Source organism: Mauremys reevesii, linkage group 1, assembly GCF_016161935.1.
Source record: "Mauremys reevesii isolate NIE-2019 linkage group 1, ASM1616193v1, whole genome shotgun sequence".
Lineage (NCBI taxonomy): Eukaryota > Metazoa > Chordata > Testudines > Geoemydidae > Mauremys > Mauremys reevesii.
The window spans coordinates 253,589,555-253,610,606 of NC_052623.1; the positions used below are offsets into that span (position 1 = coordinate 253,589,555).

General features: G+C 41.0%; 1 protein-coding gene across 6 annotated transcripts in view; it reads right to left on the reverse strand.

Moving 5' to 3' along the window:
* DENND5B (DENN domain containing 5B) overlaps window positions 1-21,052 on the reverse strand; it is a 179,637-nt gene that overhangs the window by 61,203 nt on the left and 97,382 nt on the right. For all 6 annotated transcript variants that reach the window (XM_039547920.1, XM_039547898.1, XM_039547912.1 and 3 more), the window contains 3 exons: window positions 20,881-20,990; window positions 8,978-9,644; window positions 1,138-1,325 (listed from right to left, as the gene is read on the reverse strand). In XM_039547920.1, the coding sequence (XP_039403854.1) occupies window positions 1,138-1,325; window positions 8,978-9,644; window positions 20,881-20,990 (965 nt within the window). The remainder of the gene's footprint in view (window positions 1-1,137; window positions 1,326-8,977; window positions 9,645-20,880; window positions 20,991-21,052) is intronic.

Here is a 21,052-nt window from a genome sequence, read left to right on the forward strand (position 1 = left end):
GACAGTTCAGAAGACAGGCTCTGTAATCCACTGCCATTCACTTCTTGATCACCACCTCAAATATGGCTCAGGCTGGTAGTAACCCAAAGTCACTACCATTATGATGGATGTCCAGTGGCTTATTTGAAATGAATGTAGTGGTCTTAGTCCAATTCTTACTCAGACACTTCCTCCCTACCATCACAGTCAATGAAGAACTCACTAGCCAGCAGTCTCAGAGGCCAAGGACTGAGCAAGAAGACCCTCTCACTGTCAGAGGACACACACTGATAGGGCACCGGGGGAGGGGGAAAAAGAGTTTGCACTTTCCATGATGTATTGCAAAGAGAGATCTTCCGCCTACAGAGCTGCAATCTGAGCACCTATAATAGTTATTAAATTCACATAAATGTTTTAAAAGTACTCACACATGTACTCCTGATGAGACTTTAGCTAAAAATATAACTCATTTGAGGCCAGGCGGGTGGCCTAGTGGCAGACCCAGCCTCAATTCCCAAAAACTCATCCATGGGCAGGTAGAGTCTGGCAGTACAAAGGAAACAGCTAGCATATTCCATCTTGTTGCGGGGAAAAGGCACATAAAGGCCCAGTACCACTTAACAGCAATCCTTGCATCAATTCTACTGCATTGTCCCTAAAAAGGAATTCTATCAAGGATTGTGACCTTGATAAAGAGTTACAGGGGCAGCATGTGAAGCAGAGAAGATGAGGAACCTTCTGAGCTTCAGAGGTGCAAAAGTCCTTTTCCATCCTCTCTCCATACCCACAAGCTGGTGGAGAAGAGATTGTCAGAACATTCTTCTCTATCGTGGTCACCGACTTTTTACTTTGGTAAGTCTGTCTCTCTGGAGGAGCAAAGGCAAGAGTTTGGTATTTAAAAGGGATTAACAGCAATTGTTGAAGTCAGTCCCATGTGGACTAGTGCTTGTGCAGGCTTTCCCATAGCATCTCTTAATTTTGTCCTGCAAGATTCCAGCCTAGAGCCTCTACTAAGAAGAGACTTACCTGTGCCAAAGTGATTGTGAGCATTTGTTTATGTTGTGGCAGCTTTCCAATGGGGACTAGAGTGAATAATGATTAAATATTTTAAGTTGGGTTAGTAAAACACGAAGATTGACAATTCCATGCAGTAGTTACCTCTTGAGGAAGTTCTAGCTTGGAACGGTCAGTTCCCTCTTTGGACTGAAGACCCATCAGGTAAGGGACAGGAGCATCAAGAAAATGCAGGAGAGAGGCAGGAAGAATTGGAACATATACATGTTGCCACTGAAATGGGAACAGCAGTGTGGTGATCCCCTCTGCTACTGTCATCAGACGCTGATAATCTAAAGAGAAAGAAAAAAGGCATTCAAGTATCTCTTGGCTTTAAGATTTGAAATCAAGTTGCTTTATAGCTCCCATCTCCACAAAACTAAGTATATTTTGCAATGCTACAGATTTGATTTTAAATAAACCACACTCTTTATTGAAACATTTTAAAAATACACGTTTTTAAAAAATATTATCCCAGCAAGAAATTGTTGCACACAGAATGCTGATATTTTATCTAGATCTGTTCCACCGTGACCTGAATCAAAACCAGTTCGCTAAAAGACTGCTCATCATAGTACAGCAGAAAAAAAATAAATGATTTGGTCCAGTTCAATAACAGCATAATCTTTGTGCAGGGGACATGAGGAGAAAGGATCTGACAGCAATTTTTCCATACTCTTCATTCCTTTTTCACTCACAACTGCTTCAGTTTTTTCAAGCATTTTCCAAGAGAGAAATCTAGATCACACATTAACAGTCGTTTCCAGATGCTAACTCAGCCCAGCAACTGTTTTTAAGTAAAATCCTAGCGGATAAAACTCTAGTGAGAATTACAATATCAGAAAAACATTCTGTGCATGCAGCACACCTATGTTCTGTTCCTTTTCCAAATTCATATGTCAGAGTAGAGAGAGTTTAGCCCTGTGTACTGTTCCTGTCCATATAGACAGGTTTGTGCACTACTTCAAGTAAAAAATTTCAAGTCACCAATCCATGACCACATTTTAAAAATAAAGCTGGTAACTATTTAAACTTCAATAGCAAATTATTTTCTTTAATATTCAAACAAAGTGATTAATTCAATGCCACTAGATATCCATTATATAAATGGGACAATCTAAGCTGTGCAGTGTAGTAAAGAGCATATGCTGGTATCAAAGGGTTTGCAATGTTTATGGAAAATCTTCACCTGCAAAATTGTCCATTACCAACTACAGGCAAATGGCCATTGACTCATGAGAGCTATCAAACAGGCTTATTACTCCTCCCCCAGATTGCAGCAACTTCTAATTAAATAAATACTTTGTACTTCTATAGAATTTTCCTTCTAAGAACATGTAAACACATGACAAAACTTAATTATTAAGAATGTCTTCTCATAAGGAAACAGTAGGCAACTAAAAAAATCTTTTCAAGTGTACAGTCAAAAAAGCCTGTTGCCACCAGACTCAGATTTGTGCCAGGCTCAGTTAATTTCCTATCTCTTCTCTTCAGACATTTTTTTTCCTCACATCTCACATAGTCATGTGTAAAACCTCTCCTACAGTCACACTGACTGACTGTGGGCAGACAGGTCATCACTCTGGTCAATGCCGTTTGGTAAATAAGCCAACCACTGACTCTGAAAAGTATCACAATTATATCAGAAGCTCTGCCACCCTGAGACTGCATTGGTTTTGCGAGCTCACTAGCATGACACGCATGAATAAGCATGAAAATACAATCTGAAACTTCATAATGTTTTCTTCCTCTTGTCGACATCTGTGGAAAAATAGCCTTGTTATTTAGTGAGGGTCACCTGGCTGGCAAAACCATATTTTCATTCCATATTGCTAAGAGTCAGAATGTCTTAAAACATTTAATTAGCTTGAGTCTCAAAATTGCGTCTCAAAACCATACTTACCAACACACTTCACAAAGTAAAACAAAGTAAAAGTCTGGAGCTGGCATATTTACAGAGCACCTATTTGAGTGTCAACCCATACAAAGATGCATATTTACATGTCTGGAGTATATTTTCCTCTATTCTCAGTGTGTATTGTGTTAAGAAGCATTTAAAACAGCAACTTGTAACATTTAGTCTACCAGTAAAACTTAGTCAAGCCTTTTGATAAATCACAAGACGTTTTCTATACCAAGTGCAGTATTATGCAGGCACGTCATACACTTATTAATAATCATACAAGTTTTAGAGGTCAAATTTAAGGGCTGTAGAAAATGCCAATCTTTTATGTAAAAAGACTTAGGGTATATCTAAGCTGCGGAACCTGTGAACAGGCTTGGCAGTCGTGATAGGTGAAATGACAGGCGTTCACAGGAAGAGTGCCACTGTCTCCACTCTGGGAGTATGGGGGAAGGGCAGATTCAGAGATTTGGGTTTTCTTCTGTTGCTGGTGTATAGCGCGGTCTTACAGACTTACAGCTGCTGCATTGGACACTCTGGACAGACTTTGTACACAACTAATTGGGAGGGAAAGTGTTGTTTAAATAAAACAAAGAGGTCACCTGGTAACTAGCCTAACCATTACCAGAGTTAGCAACATTTTCCAGTAAGTGGTAGCAGCAAGAGGGGAAAAAAAATGAAAGTGCCCAATCAGCAAAACACAGGCCTGGTGGATGGAAGGGAACATTCACATACTCCTCTGGGAAATTGTTCTCGGTATTTCTTGAATTAAAAGATAAAATATTTTATACAGATTTGTGTTCGATGTAAAATTTGTTTTACCCAGCAAGTTACAGTGTGTCAGTTATTTTAGTGAACTTTCTTAATTTTTTTTTAAAAAAAGGAAAATAGTATTTTATTGAACAGTATTAAAAGCTATATCCTAGATGGACTGATTTTCATGCAAGTCACTTGCTTGTTCAAAACAAGAACTAGAGAAGTTCATGGAGGGTAGGTCCATCAATGGCTATTAACCAGGATGGGCAGGGTTGGTGTCCCTAGCTTCTACTACCAAGAGCTGGGAATGGGCAACAGGGGATGGATCACTTGGTGATTACCTGTTCTATTCATTCCCTATGGGGGCACCTGGCATTGACCACTGTCAGAAGACAGGATACTGGGCTAAATGTACCTTTGGTCTGACCTAGTACGGTCGTTCTTATGTTTGCTCAAGATTAATATATATTGGACCACAGAGACCGTATACTGAGAACCAAGATCCCCTTTAGGCCACAGTTATACACATGTAAGTTTGTTCTTCAGAATTATTTCCCCAAGCTTAAACATACAAAAATATATTTAATCTTTGAGAAGCAATTACTCAAATCCTTCTAAAAACAACTTGGGAAATGTTCAAAATTACAGTAAGCAAAAACCGCCTGAGCTTAAAGAAGTTAATCTTTGTTTTGTCCACATGTTCTCATGTTTAAATCTCTTGGAAGGCAAATGTACAAAATGGATTGCCTAGGTTTCTGCAGAGCCCACAATTTAATTCATCTCTCTCCAGTAGAGATCTTACACGAGTAGCATTTTGTTGCTATAATTTCCCAAGGATCAGTAACTATCACAGAATGGTATCAGAGGGGTAGCTGTGTTAGTCTGGATCTGTAAAAAGCAACAAAGAGTCCTGTGGCACCTTATAGACTAACAGATGTATTGGAGCATAAGCTTTCGTACCCACTTCGTCAGACGCATGTAATGGAAATTTCCAGAGGCAGATATAAATATGCAGGCTAGAATCAGTGTGGAGAGAACAAGATTAGTTCAATCAGGGAGGATGAGGCCCTCTTCTAGCAGTTGAGGTGTGAAAACCAAGGGAGGAGAAACTGCTTTTGTAGTTGGCTAGCCATTCACAGTCTTTGTTTAATCCTGAGCTGATGGTGTCAAATTTGCAAATGAACTGAAGCTCAGTAGTTTCTCTTTGAAGTCTGGTCCTGAAGTTTTTTTTGACGTAGGATGGCTACCTTTAAATCTGCTATTGTGTGGCCAGGAAGGTTGAAGTGTTCTCCTACAGGTTAGGGTTAGGGTTGCCATTCATAATATCTGACTTGTGTCCATTTATCCTTTTATGTAACTACTATCCAGTTTGGCTGATGTACACAACAGAGGGGCATTGTTGGCGCATGGTGGCATATATAACATTGGTGGATGTGCAGGTGAATGAATTGGTGATGTTGTGGCTGATCTGGTTAGGTCCTGTGATGGTGTTGCTGGTGTAGATATGTGGACAGAGTTGGCATCGAGGTTTGTTGCATGGATTGGTTCCTGAGTTAGAGTTACTATGGTGCGGTGTGTGGTTGCTGGTGAGAATATGCTTAAGGTAGGTGGGTTGACAGAATGTTAACAGAATGTTATTTACTTGGAAACTGTTGGAAGCCCATACATTACAAACACATACTATTGCCTCTCTGTAGTCACAAGGGAAAGTAAAAATCAAGTCTTGAGACAAATCTGATTTACTAAACTATAGAGAATCTATAGCAATAAGTTTCAAATAAGAACATGTTTTGCATAAAGTCTTGTATTATAAAATGCAAGTGTTAGCTATATACTTTACACTGTCTCTAGTTCAGTAGCTACAAGAAGAGTTGTGTTGCCAACTCACATTTTTTTCCCCCAAGTCTTGTGATATTTGGTCTGCTTCTTAAAACCCCAGCTCCTTAAGGCATGTGAATACAAGAATCTCAGCTTTATTTTTTTTTTTTAAATCAAAGTTTCTAGTCTTCAGGGTTGTGGAGAACAGCTTAAAAATGTGACTCAAGCACAATTTAAAATGTTAAAACAGAAGATACATAAAAGCATTTTCAGTCTCATGATTTTGGTGGATCTTGCTTATGATTTTTAAAATGGTTGGGGTTGGCAACACTGAAAGGGTTAATTGCAACATCCAGAAAGCCTTAACCTGAGTCCATGGGAGCTGCTTTGTTCCTAATAGCTAGAAGTGCCTGGGAGTGGCAAATGACATGGTTACAATTGGTGCCCCAGCCTTCACTTTGTTTATACTCTGAATCCAGATATAAACACGAGGAGCAGCATGATAGCAAACACAAAGCTGATATATCGGGTCTCAACTTTTAATAATTTGTGTGTGTCCAATACAAAATTAAAACGTTCTGTTAAATCCTCTGTCCTCCTGCCACAGCTACTACTGGTCTCTGCCAGATACTGGATGCATCTCTGATGGGCTCTCACGCTCTCCAGCCCTGACTTCCAGCTAACAAACCTCCCCTCTGCAGCCAGCTCCCAAACTGCTGCCTTCTCCAACTGTAGCACTTGTTCTTACCCTGTGCCCTTCTGACCTCAGGTTGTACTACTTCGCTTTCCTGAACTCTGGAGGTAATGGTCTTCTCTGCTGTTAGATTAACTGCGAGATTACAGTGCCCAATAATCAACTAGCAGGTTCCTTACAACATTACTTAACTGTCCAAAGCTCCTTTTTCAGGCTCAAGTTTTCAGAGTTTCCTTGTAACTGAAGTGAATCGAATTGACTTTTTGGCAAGTTAGAACAAAAAGAAGGTCAGACATTTTTGAGGACAGTGGGAGGGGGGAAAAATCAGTTTTAAAAGGTATGTAGAAGGGATCAAAAACCTTTGGCACGTGGCCTGTCAGGGAAATCTGCTGGCAGGCCAGGACGCTTTGTTTACCTGCAGCGTCCGCAGGTTCGGCTGATCATAGCTCCCATTGGCCATGGTTTGCTGTTCCGGGCCAATGGGGGCTGCGGGAAGTGGCGTGGGCCGAGGGATGTGCTGGCCAGCAGCCCCCGTTGGTCTGGAACGGCAAACCGCAGCCAGTGGAGCTGCGATCAGCCGAACCTGTGGACGCTGCAGATAAACAAACCGTCCCAGCCTGCCAGAGGATTGCTCTGATGGGCCGCGTGCCAAAGGTTGCTGATCCCTGGTATATAGCAACAGCTTTACTTCTCAAATGGGTGGAAGCCGAAAGGCAAGTTCTGACATACCAATAATCTCCCTTGAGAACTACATTTAGGTGTTCCAGTGAAAACTGATTTTGAATTGACAGTCAGGTCCTGTTGATAATTGTGCCACGTGCACATGAAGTATATTTGGCACTGGATTCTCAGGCTGAGCTTGTGAAGTTTGCAGATGAAAGAAAGCCATGCATATGCGCACAGTGTGGCTTCATTTATTTGCACAGTGAAAAGCACTGGCAAGTGCACAGATCTGCATGAACCCTGCACTGTAACTGTTTATTTTGTAAGAAAACACCCCCAACAAGGCAAGAGCTTCTTTCAAGTTAAAAGCTGCACGGGAGTTTACGGGAGAGGAGCTTTCTCTGCTAGATCTCAGGAGCTTAGTACAACAGAGGTTCAGTGGTATTTAGTTAAACAAAAAAATAAAGCTCACTTTCTTTTTAAAAAACTCTTGGAAATATGAAAAAACAAACGTTACAAAAAAGTCAAACATACCAAAATGTAAGCTGCACATTAGCCTCAACTCTGCACCTTTAGGAATGTGAATTACGATGCAGTATAACTGCACAATTGCTTCATTTGTCAAACAACCTACTGTTCAGCTTCCCCACCAACACATTGTCTCATGTAGACAATTCTTGACAAAGCGAACAAAGCTGGGTCAAAGATCTCTCAGACTTTTCTGGGAGTGGGAGAAACAAAAAGATTCATTGCAGATGCTCTATCAGAAAACTTAAAAAACTGTTTGAATTTCATCTTTTTCAAAGTATTTAAAGGTGACTGTCACTTTTCCCCTTCTGGTATACCTAAAGGTATTTGTCAATGGTGTCATTATTTAATGTTTATTAACTTTCACTTTGTCTATGACAAGGGCAGCATTTTCAGACTTGATGCGTGAAATTCAGCATCTATATCCATATTCAGCAGCCTCCCTCCCTGCCCACCCAAACATGGCCCAATTTTCAGAGGTGCTGATCACCTGGAGTTCTCACCAACTTTAGTGGCAGTTGTGGATATTCAGCATCTTAAAAAAAACCATAAGCCACCTATTTGGATGCCCAACTTTAGTCATCCTCATATGAAAACCTGCCCCAACTTCTCTTCTCTCCAAAGTACATATTTTAATTTAGGGCCAGTTCAACTCAGGTATTTAGGTACCTATTTGCAATTTCAGGCATCTAGTACAACTTACAAAATCATCCAAAAGCAGCTGAGGCACCTAATTCCCATCAAAAGTAAATCACATTATGGAGTATCTGCATCATAGACACCTACGTATCTTTGTAAATCTGGGCCATAGTCAGCAGCCCTGTAATATACAAGATGTAATGCTCCAGCACTGTAGCCTATGCACTGTGAACTAGACATTTCTGAAAGCTGTGTCACAGTGCTTGTATAGTCAATGGGAATTGCTGAACCTTCTCTCCTGAAAAACCTAACTCCCAAAAGCTCATTAAAACATTACAAGTAGGCAGGATCTGTGCAAGATGCCTCTCTGACAGCTTTGTCAACATATCTAACCTGCAGCAGCCCTTTGAGTGCAGTCCCAAGGTGTCTCAAGCAGAAGCCACCAACTACATCCTCATGAAATAATTACTTCAAGATGCCAGTAGGCCCATAAGGAGACAACTTCATTTCTTCTTATAACTCCCGGACGAATTTCAAAGTTTGGCCTCAAAGGTTAGAACAGCAACGCCTTAATAAAATTTGTCACATCAAAAAGAAAATGTGAGTTTTGTGCAAGACACATTACCCAATGTCGTAATTTCCTGCAGAAGGGAGGATGTGTTTTGTGCTGTCTTGCAAGCGGATCAAGGGCAGTTTAAAGATGACAATTAAGTCAATTCTATCACTAGCTGTCATGAATGATAAATATGATGCATAATTAAACAAATGACACCTAGAATGCCTAGAGGAAACAATTACTTAGCTCTTTCATTAGCAAAGCCTCATTTCTTTTTATTACACTGTCTCGCTAATCCCCTGAAATCAAATAGTTCACAGCAGTCTCAGCACTATAGTTGTTCAGGAATTGTCTGATTGGATCAAACAAATCCAGAAAGATATCCTACCTTGTGAATACAGAAGAATCTGCATCTCCAGGAGAACACACGTAAAAACTTGGACAAGGTTTTCCAATCCCAGCAGCTCAAAGGCTTCTCGAAGAGGGTAGTCAGACAGCGGAAGTTCACTGGGTCCAGGTCTCTGGCAAATGATAGGCTCATAAACCCCATAGAACTTCAGCGACCTCCCTGGGGGTGGAAGGGGCACTTCGTAAAGAATGTTATGGATATAGCTCTCCAGCGGTAAAGGTGGGGGTTGCTGAGAGGTAACTGCCTTGTAAAGCTGGATAAGGAACTTCTTGCAGGCCTGCATGAAGGGCAAAGGAGTGATGAGACATATACATTTGGATACGTATAATGTGTCTCTGCTAATATCATACGAGTTGTACTGCTGGAGCTTGGCCAGGGAAGTGGCATCTCCTTCATCAATGCTGCTTGCCAGGGAGTCCATGCTGCAAGAAGAGGAGGCATAGACGCTGCTGTATTGCTCTGCATTGTGCATTTGGTAAAGCGTCTGCATGGCTGTACAAATTTGCTTGCTTGTGACCTCCTCGTAGAAAGTGAGCACAAATCCATAAGTACGAGAACCATCTTCCCTGGTGATTATAAATGAGTGGAACTGCGGGTCTCTGTTGTCAATCTGGGTCCTGAAAGATAGCCCTTTAGGCATACACAGCTGTGTAAGAAAAAGATAATCATATCAGTATCTAATCTGAAAAAATTTAAGATTTTGTATTTTTTGCTTCCATGAGCAGATCAGGCAATGAAACAAAATCAAATTGTATATATGCCAATTATTCTAACTTATGAACAGTTTAGATTAAAAGATGTACTCTTAAAATAAATTTGAGAACGAAGAGTCTGGCCTCATAACTAAAAAAATGTTGCTTAAAGAAAGATCTTTTTAGACTTGGTTTTATTTTACCAAGTCAGAAGCACCATAATTATTCTTAATAATGAATAATACATCACATAAATGCCTTCAGTTTTTTGCTTTCAATGATGTATCACTTTTAATTTGCTGAAGTGCACAATGAAAATGGGCAAAAGAAAATCACATACCATCAAAACCAAAATTGATTCTTTATGTTATATGCTTATCTTTAAATAAAAAAATTAAACTGAATAAATGATTGATAATAATCCATTAACAAATAAACTCTCTCCTGTCTGAGTTTATTTTCTTACCTAAACAGTAAAACACTATTTTGATTGGGGGAGGGGGAGGAATTCAATGTAAACCTAGTTTTTGATTAATCAGTCAAGTTATTTTACAATGATTCTATTTTACCTAAGTACTTCTTTGAAATGTAGCCCTAGAATGATAGCCCAAGGCATTTTCCAGACTTTTTTAGGAAAAATAATCAGCCATGTAATGCAAAATAGTGAAACAATTTTGCAAAACATGTTTAAATCATGCTACAGCATGAAACCAAATTACGCTCAAAACAAATCTATAAATAATTTTTAAAACAAGAACTAAAACTTCTTTTTAAAATGGAAGGTGCAAAGAAAGGAAAGGAACCTTCAAAGAGAGCACAGTGAAAGGCGAGAGGTTGGCTTGGTGCGCTGTTAAGGATCAGTGCCTAGCCACAACATAGAACTGACTAGAAAGTGACAGTGTAGACCAGTGGTGGGTAACCTGCGGCCCATCAGGGCACAGGAGACATTTTGCTGATGTTGACCACCCACGGCCACTGGGACCTGGGGCACATGCCTGCAGATAGTCAACATCAACAAAATGTCTTGCAGCCCACAATCAGATTGCCCTGATGGGCCACAGGTTGCCCATCACTGGTGTAGATTCCCCTGGACCAGGCGTAATCACTTCTCCTGTTGGAAGAGATAAACCGGGATAATTTTATAAGTGTGGCCACATCCATTCCTAATCAACACCAGCTCACTTTGAAAGACTACTGAACAGTCAGATTGCAACAAGTTTCAGCTGCGACTGACCTGAGCAGGATTCAGATCAATGGCACAGAAGCCTGATTTCACATCCAGTTAGCAATCCCATGCATCATCCAGACCCATTTTTATATGTTGCTGTAAAAGTTAATGCATGGGGTAATAAATGGCCTAGAGTCAATAAAAGGATTTAATTCAATTGATGGGCGTTCCTGACATAAACCATGAAATTGCAGCTCAAGCCACTTTTTGAACAGCAACCACATATTAACTCAAAAGGTTTGCAGTTTTGTTATTGGAGTGTCAATAGCTCTGTTTCAGAGTAGCAGCCGTGTTAGTCTGTAAAAAAAAACAGTGGGAGAACACTTCAACCTCTAGCCACTCAGTGACAGACTTGAAGGTGGCAATTTTGCAACAAAAAAACTTCAAAAACAGACTCCAAAGAGAAACTGCTGAACTCGAATTAATATGCAAATTAGATACAATTAACACTGGCCTAAACAGAGACTGGGAATGGTTGGGTCATTACACCAATTGAATCTATTTCCCTATGTTAAGTTCTCCTCACACCTTCTATGGGCCATCTTAATTATCACTTCAAAAAGTTTTTTTTTTCCTCCTGCTGATGATAGCTCATCTCAATTGATTAGACTTTTCCTGTTGGTATGCATACTGCCACCTTTTCATGTTCTCTGTATGTATAAATATCTCCTGTCTGTGTGTTCCATTCTATGCATCCGAAGAAGTGAGCTGTAGCTCACAAAAGCTCATGCTAAAATAAATTTGTTAGTCTTTAAGGTGCCACAAGTACTCCTGTTCTTTTTTCAATAGTAGCTCTGTCATTACAGCTACATTCAAATTCTCTGTGAAAATAGGAGTAAAATCCCTATTTCATGTTTTAATTATTGAATTTAGGCTCCATAATATGCATCTCAGTTTTTACTGGATTAGTCTGTGCCAAGCTATGTTAAATTCTGAAAACTGGGCTTCTGCACTAGAGACAATGGGCATAGCTTTATCAAGTCAGAACAAACGGTGTTTAGACTACCTCTGTATGACCCTTAAGCATCCCCCATCCCACACTTCTCTCTGAAATCCTCTAGTAGGGGACCTTCCCCCACAATCAACACCTATTAAACTTCATTATCTTTTGCATGCCCTACAGCACACAGTAAGCCAACACGTCAACTCAGTGGTTGCAAAACACAGGCAAAATACAGGGCCAACACACTGCAAATATTATTAGGCTTGGAACGGGATAGGAGGAAAGGGAGCAGACGATAACGGAGAGGGGCAGGACAGGAAGATTAACAATGAGGGAAGAGCTCACCAGGGGACTATTAAATTGCAGAACCCTATAGATAAGCCAAAAGGGCAGGGCCAAGTGTTAGCATTCATCCAAAAAGAAAAGCCTTAAACATGTTGTGGGCTTGATGCACAGTGATATTATATTCAGGCAAGCACCCTGCAAATCAGTAGCATACACTCATCCAGGTTTATCATATGGATCACAAAGCACAGAGTCTAAATCAGGGGTAGGCAACCTATGGCATGCGTGCCGAAGGCGGCGTGCAAACTTATTTTCAGTGGCACTCACACTCCTGGCCACCGGTCTGGGGGGCTCCACATTTTAATTTAATTTTAAATGAAGCTTCTTAAACATTTTAAAAACCTTATTTACTTTACATACAATAGTTTAGTTAGATATTATAGACTTAGATAAAGAGACCTTCTAAAAAACATTAAAATGTATTACTGGCAAGCGAAACCTTAAATTAGAGTGAATAAATGAAGACTTGGCACACCACTTCTGAAAGGTTGCTGACTCCTGGTCTAAATCCTAAAGGAAGGTTCTTGAAGAGAAGAATTCACATTCAACTCTAAAATAGGTTTGAGTGAACTAGAAGAACGGTGAAAGACTCTTCCGAGGTGAGACCTGAACAATTTCCTTGTTTTTGTTTTAAACCAGATGATTCAGCACTGTTGAGCTGCCTACCTCCTGAATGCGTCTGAGGGGGGATTAAAACAACTAATTATACAGTAGACCCTCAGTTGTTACAACCCCCCCTCCCAGGAATAAAGGTTGTTCATAACTCTGAACAAAATATTCTGGTAGTTTGTTCTTTCAAAAGTTTACAACTAGGCTTGTTGATTAATCACAGTTAACTCACGCGATTAACTCAAAAAAATAAATCGCGATTAATCGCAGTTTTAATTGCACTGTTTAACAATAGAATACCAATTGAAATTTATTAAATATTTTGGATTTTTCCTGCATTTTCATATATATTGTATTCTGCGTTATAATTGAAATCAAAGTGTATATTTATTACAAATATTTGCACTGTAAAAATGATACACAAAAGAAATAGTGTTTTTCAATTCACCTCATACAAGTTCTGCAGTGCAATTTTTGTCATGGAAGTGCAATTTATAAATTTAGAGTTTTGTTACATAACTGCACTCAAAAATAGGACAACGTAAAACTTCAGAGCCTACAAGGCCACTCAGTCCTACTTCTTGTTCAGACAATCACTAAGAAACAAGTTTGTTTACATTTACAGGAGATAATGCTGCCCTCTTCTTATTTACAATGTCACCAGAAAGTGAGAACAGGCATTTGCATGGCTTTTTTGTAGCTGGCACTGCAAAGTATTTACATGCCATATATGCCCCTTCATGCTTCGGCCACCATTCCAGAGGACATGCTTCCATGCTGATGACGCTCGTTTAAAAAAAAAAAATCAATCAATAAAAAAAATTGTGTTAACTAAATTTGTGACTCAACTCCTTAGGGGAGAATTGTATGTCACCTGCTCTGTTTTACCTGCATTCTGCCATATATTTCACGTTCATAGCAGTCTCGGATGATTACCCAACACATGTTGTTCATTTTAAGAACACTTTCACTGAAGATTATACAAAAGGCAAAGACGGTACCAATGTGAGATTGCTAAAGACGGTTACAGCACTTGATGCAAGAATCTGAAGTGCCTTTCAAAATCTGAGAGGTGTGAGGTGTGATGCATGCGTTCAGAAGTCTTAAAAGAGCAACAGTCCAATGTGGAAACTACAGAACCTGAATCACCAAAAAGGAAAATCAACCTTCTGCTGGTGGCATCTGACTCAGATAATGAAAATGAACATGCATTGGTCTACACTGCTTTGGATTGTTAACGAGCAGAACCTGTCATCAGCATGGATGCACGTCCCCTGGAATGATGGTTGAAGCATGAAGGGACATATGACTCTTTAGCACATCTGGCACGTAAATACCTTGTGACACCAGCTACCACAGTGCCACGCAAATGCCAGTTCTCACTTTCAGGTGACATTGTAAACAAGAAGCGGACAGCATTATCTCCTGCAAATGTAAACAAACTTGTTCAGCCAATCGCTCAGACAAACAAAAAGTAGGATGAGTGGACTTGCAGACTCTAAAATTTTGCATTGTTTTATTTCTGAATGCAGGTTTTTAGTACATAATTCTACACTTGTAAGTTCAACTTTCATGATAAAGAGATTGCACTACAGTACTTGTATTAGGTGAATTGAAAAATACTATTTCTTTTTTTTTTTTTTTTTTTTACAGGAGCAAATACTTGTAATAAAAAATAAATATAAAGTGAGCACTGTACACTTTGTATTCTGTGTTGTAATTGAAATCAATATATTTGAAAATATAGAAAACATCCAAAAATATTTAAATAAATGGTATTCTATTATTAACAGTGTGATTAATCGCTTGACAGCCCTATTTACAACTGAACACTGACTTTAATACAGCTTTGAAACTTTACTATGCAGAAGATAAATGCTGCTTTTAAACTATCTTAATTTAAATGAAACAAGCACAGAAACAGTTTCCTTACCTTGTCAAATCTTTTAAAAAAAACAAACAAAAAAAACACACAAAACTCCCCCCCTCCTTTTTTTTTAAAAAAGTAGTTTACATTTGCAAATACTGAACAGTACTGCATGTTTTTGTTGTTTGTTTTTGGGTCTCAGCTGCCTGGTTGCATACTTCCAGTTCCAAATGAGGTGCATGGTTGACTGGTCAATTCATAACTCTGGTGTTCATAACTCTGAGGTTCTACTGTATTAAGGGAAACTCTAAAAATAGCCAACAGACCATTTTATCCAGCACTTATCAAGCTACAGTTGACTGAACCCATAATGGGCAAGAACTCTGACCCTCTGAACTTCATATGATAGTGGAGCCCCTGGAAGAGAAAAATATTGCAGCCCCAAAAGAGATCACGCTTTCGCCTGTTCCAAAAGAAAATGGACTGGGAAAAACCAGAAGCAAGCCACAGATTATCTGCAATTTATAGAATTTGGCCAAGAAATATGGACCTGCTTTTTTCTTCAAACAAGAAACTACCTTGGGTTGTGTGTATGCCAGAAGGTCTACACTGAAGTGTTCTTTAACCTTAAGAAACCAAGGCCCTCTGTCCCTACATAAGTATTTCCATTCAAAAGGCAGAGCTTTAATATTGTTTCAGTGCAACATCACCCAGTCAACAAGGTCCAGCTGACAGATGGATACATCAGTGCTATGGGAATACACCCTTAAGACTGGCGTATCCAGGGCTGGTGCAACCACTAGGTGAACTAGGCTGCCGCCTAGGGCGCCTAGTGGTCAAGGGCGCCTAAAAGCACCTCTCAGGTGAGGTGGTGGAGTGGAGGTGAGCTGGGGCAGGGGCCACAGGGAGGGCTGCTCACAGTAACGGGGGGGGGGGAGGAGGGAGGGAGGGAAGGGCGCACAGGGGAGCCGCTCCCAGCCCAGATCACCTCCACTCTGCCTCTTCTGCTGAGCACATGCCCCTGCTCTAATTCTCCTCCAATCGGCGCTGCAAGCTTGGGAGGGGAGGAGAATTAGAGCAGCGCCGGCATGCTCAGCGGAGGAGGCGGAGCGGAGGTGAGCTGGGGCGGGCTCCCTGGGCGGGGTTAGCTTCCACAGAGTTTGGGGGGCTCCCTGGGTGGGGTTAGCTGCAGAGGAGGAAGTAGCTGCTGCAGGGGAGGCTCCTCTGGTGGGAGGGCGTGGTTAGCTGCCACGGGGAGGAGGGTGGTGGTGGGTTGCGCAAGGTGGAAGTTTCGCCTAGGGCACAAAACTTCGTGCACCAGCCCTGGGCATACCAGAGACAAGTCACCACAAGATAAAGGGAAACTGTCTAGGGAAAGCTTTGCTCCTCACTACTCCTTTCCAAGCACAGTTTTCGCAAGTACATGAACAGGGCCATAAAACCATGTAATTATTTCAACTGATGTTTACAAATACATTCAATAAAAGTTCTTTGTTTAAAGATCTGCCAATGACATGTGAACAGACTATATGCAGCACATCTTTACTTTCTTCTCTGGGAGTCTAATGTCATCTTCATTGCAGGTCTGTACAAAAATGCAAGAATCTAAAATTAAAGCACAATGGACGTGTGTTCTTGGTTTTCAAATAAATTCTGCCATCTGTATAAGCATTTTTAATGTACCCATTGTTACTGAAATAATTTAGAAGTGATTCTGCCTTTCAGTCTGTTTTTCCTTTTCTTATTACGGATACTTACATTAAGGCCCCAGTTAAGCAAGGTACTTTAGCACATGTGTAACTTTAAACATGCCAGGAGGCCCACTGTCTTCATTGGAGCTATACATGCACTTAAGAAATACAACTCCTATTTTGGGGCCCAGTTCAGCAAGGTATTTAAGTTTTCACAGTTGTCTGTACTTAAAACTTCAGCCTGAAAGCAACCAGATTGTAACATCAAAACTGGATGCTGAGGAAGTGCTAGAGAAGATTAAGATTTTAGGTGGGGATAAACATAGGAGGCAGTGAATATGGAAAAAACAAAGGGTATTTGTCTTTACTATTCAATATTGGAAAGGAAACTTGATCTAAAGCAGAGATGGGCAAACTACGGCCCAGGGGCCACATCCGGCCCTCCAGATGTTTTAATCCGGCCCTTGACCTCCTGCCGGGAAGTGGGGTTTGGGGCTTGCCCTGCTCTGGTGCTCCAGCCAGGGAGCGGGATCGGGGTCTTGCTCCACTCTGCACAGCTCCCAGAAGCAGCAGCATGACCTCTCTCTAGCTCCTACGCGTAGGGGCAGCCGGGGGCTCTGCACGCTGCCCCCACCCCAAGCGCTGCCCCCTGCAGCTCCCATTGGCCAGAAACCGCAGCCAATGGAAGCTGCGGGGGCAGTGCCGGCAGACAGGGCAGCGCGCAGAGCCGCCTGGCTGTGCCTCGATGTAGGAGCCAGAGAGGGACATGCTGCTTGGGTGCTGCTTGAGGTAAACGCCACCCGGAGCCTGCCACGCTGACTCCCTCCTGCGCCCCAACCCTCTGCCCCAGGCCTGATCCCCCTCCCACCCTCCAAACCCCTCTGTCCCAGCCTGGAGCACCCTCCTGCACCCCCAACCCCTCATCCCTAGCCCCACCCCAGAGTCCACACCCTCAGCCAGAGCCCTCCCATACCCCCCACCCCCCAATTCTGTGAGCATTCATGGCCCGCCATATAATTTCCATACCCAGATGTGGCCCTCGGGCCAAAAAGTTTGCCCAAGGCAGAATGGTAGAGTTATGGAGTGATTGGCTTTTTGCCCCCTTTTTTTTTTTAAATGATTTCATAAAGCATTGTAATGCCTTAAGCATATAGCAACAACAGAATACTCTCACAGATTAACCTTCAAAGGCTTGTGCTTTTTCTCCTCTAAGGAAATTGCCTCTTGCAGCTTATATAAAGCAGACAGAGGCAAAGGATGACAAAACAAAAGAAGAGATCAAGAAGGCAAATAATTGGCTCAAGTGATTAGGAGGAGGAAAAATATTACTTTAAGTGACATTTTGGGTCAAAATAATGATAGTTTTTCAAAGGATAAGGTGAAAGCGAGTATTCCTACTATTTGTAAATAGTGCTGCTTTTGTCAGAACATATAATGTGTGGTAAATGTGCTCTGAAATGACTTTTTCCAGAAGATTGTGTTTTGTACAATTATTTTGTTTTAACCAGGCTCTTATAAGGAGATTGTATCAGTCTACATAATTTGTATTCTATTTTTGTACACTAACAGCATCACAGCTTTCTCATGAATACCCATTATAGTCTGATAATATTTTTCATTGCCTCTTCTTGCATATTTTGCTTACTCAGAGATGAACATTAACAACCTCTCCTCTAAACTGGCTGGCAGAAGCGGCCTATGCAGTAGCTTAGGTATTACTACATTAACTGTCCTGACTCCTTCAATCTAATGCAGATGCAAGATATTGCAGAGACCTACTGTAAATACTGCACTGTTCCCATTGCTCAGCATTTAGGAGCTGAGCAGATATTGAAATCCACATACCGTGTGCAAGACGACTAATGTAGCATCATCAGTCTCATGTCTGTCTGTATATGTTTAGTATTAACAGTGACAGTTGCTAGCACGGTATCAGTGTTGACAACTCCTGTGATTTTTATCATGCATCTTGCACACTTGGTATTTTTCTTAAAACCCCAGCACCTGGAAACAGCTTGAGGTAATCCCCAGAAAGTACCAGGAGGCGGCGCCAGACCGGAGGTGAGTGGTGCGCCCTGTGACAAGATGCCATTAAGAATTCTAACATTCTATCAGCTGCAACACTCCTACCATACAGTCTTTAGGAAGGATTCCTCCTCTCCACGTGGCTGACATATGCCATTTCACCATATTCCTCTCCCTTTATCAAGAATTTGCTTCTTACTTTATTTAAAAAAAAGTAATATTTGCATGTAGTCCATCTGGAAAGCCAGCCATTTTTATGATGTTAGATCATTTCTCTCAAAGACTTTTCCCCCCTGCTAATATGTAATGTGGATGAGTAAGTTTCCTTCTGACAGTTCACTACACTGTAGGGCAGACTGGTTTCCTCACATACTAATTATCTTGGATACTAGTTTAAAATTAGAACCTTTGAGGGAGAGCTACTATTTCGCTCTTGTTCTTAAATAAATTTTCAATAGATTTTTTTTGAGATCTCCTTCAGTTAGCATACTTAACGAGCCCATCCAGTCCCAACAAAAGTATTAAACCACTGTAGATCAACAAGAACGTAAGAGCCATAGTGGGCCAGACCAATGGCCCATCTAGCCCAGTATCCTGTCTTCCGACAGTGGCTGACACCTGAGTTTCAGGGGGAGTGAGCAGAATAGGGCAATTGGAGTGATCTATCTGTATTCCCCTCCCAGCTTCTGGCAGAGGTTTAGGGTCCCTCTCAGCATGGGGTTACACCCCTGACCATCTTGGCTAATAGCCATTGATGGACCATGAATTTAGCCAGTTCTTTTTTGAAGCCAGTTATACCTTTGGCATCACATCTCATGGCTATGAGTTCCATAGGGTAATCACGTGCTGAGTGAAAAAGTACTTTTTTGTTTTTATTAAACATTGTGCCTGTTAATTGCATCAGGTGACCCTTTTTTGTATTGTGTGAAAGTGCAAACACTTTTCTACAAACTTTTTTGCACGCTATTCATGGTTTTATAGACCTCTATCATACCCCCTCCCAGGCATTTCTTTTCTAAGCTGAACAGCACTTCACTTCTTAATCTCTCGGGGCCACCAGAACAGGACACAGTATTCAAGGTGTGGGCGAACCATGGATTTATTTAGTGGTATTACATTTCTATCCCTTTCCTAATGGTTCCCAACATTCCCTTAGCCATTTTGAGGCAGCACATTGAGCTGAAGTTTCCAGAGACCTAGCCACGATGACTCCAAGATCTATTTTTTGAGTGGTAATAGTTAATATAGACCCCACTATTTTGTATATATAGTTGGGACTATTTTTTCCCCATGTGCATTACTTTGCACTTATCAATGCTGGATTTCATCTGCCATTTTGTTGCCCAGTCACCCAGTTTTGTGAGATCCCTTTGTAACTCTTTGCAGTCAGCTTTGGATTTAACTATCTTGAATAACTATCATCTATAAACTTTGCCACTTCACTTTTCCAGATGATTTATGATCAGGTTGGACAGCACTGGTCCCAGTACAGATCTTTGGGGGACCCTAATATTTACCTTTTTCCGTTGTGAAATCCTACCACTTATTCCCTTTGTTTTCTCTTTTAACCTGTTACTGATCCAGAAGAGGACATTCCCTGTTATCCCATGACTACTAAGTTTTCTTAGGAGCCTTTAGTGAGGGTCCTTGTCAAAGGCTTTCCAAAAATCCAAGTATGCTACCACCCATGTTTGTTGACCCCTCAAAGAATCCTAATAGATTGGTGAGGCATGATTTCCCTTTACAAAAGCAGTGTTGACTCTTCCCCAACAAATCGTGTTCATTTTAGGTGTCTGATAATTTTGTTCTTTACTACAGTAGTTTCTACCAATTTGCCCACTACTGAAGTTAGGCTCACCAGTCTCCAGATTGCTTTTGGAGCTCTTTTTAAAAATTGGTGTTACATCAGCTACTTTCCAGTCACCCAATACAGAGGCTTATTTCAGTACCAGGTTACATAGGACAGTTAGTAGTTCTACAAATTTCATATCTGAGTTCCTTCAGAACTCTTGGATGAATACCATCTGGTCCTGGTGACTTATTACTGTTTAATGTATCAATTTGTTCTAAACCTCTTCTGTTGACACTTCAGTGGTGGCAACATATCTGAAGTACTGTCTAACATCAGAGCTATTGTTTTTGGGCATCTCCCCCACATCCTCTGCAGTGAAGACCAATGCAAAAAACCCAGTACCATCACCAATTTAGCTTCTCTTCCATGATCTTGACTTCTTTGATGCTCCTTTAGCACCTTTGTCATCTACTGGCCTCACTGCCTGTTTGGCAGGATTCCTACTTCTGAAGTACTTAAAAAAAAGTCTGACTATTAGTTTTTGCATCTTTAGCAAGTTACTTCTCAAATTCTTTGTTGGCCAGCATTCTCCATATTATGTGTGCTGCTTTAATAAATGAGAAGGCTGTTCCAGACTTAAATATAGTCATCCAGAAACAAAGAGGTTATGAAGAAAGTCAGCATACATACCATGTTCACTGCATCTTGATCAAAGGGGTTCCACTCTATATTCTGAGGATAGTGTGCCAGAACTTTGGACTTGAAAGTTCTTCTTAAGGGGCTCTGGTCAAAGTTTTCTCCTGGAACAGATTAGGAAGCAACAGCTCGTCAGAAATAGTCATTTCAAGATAATTTGTCTGTG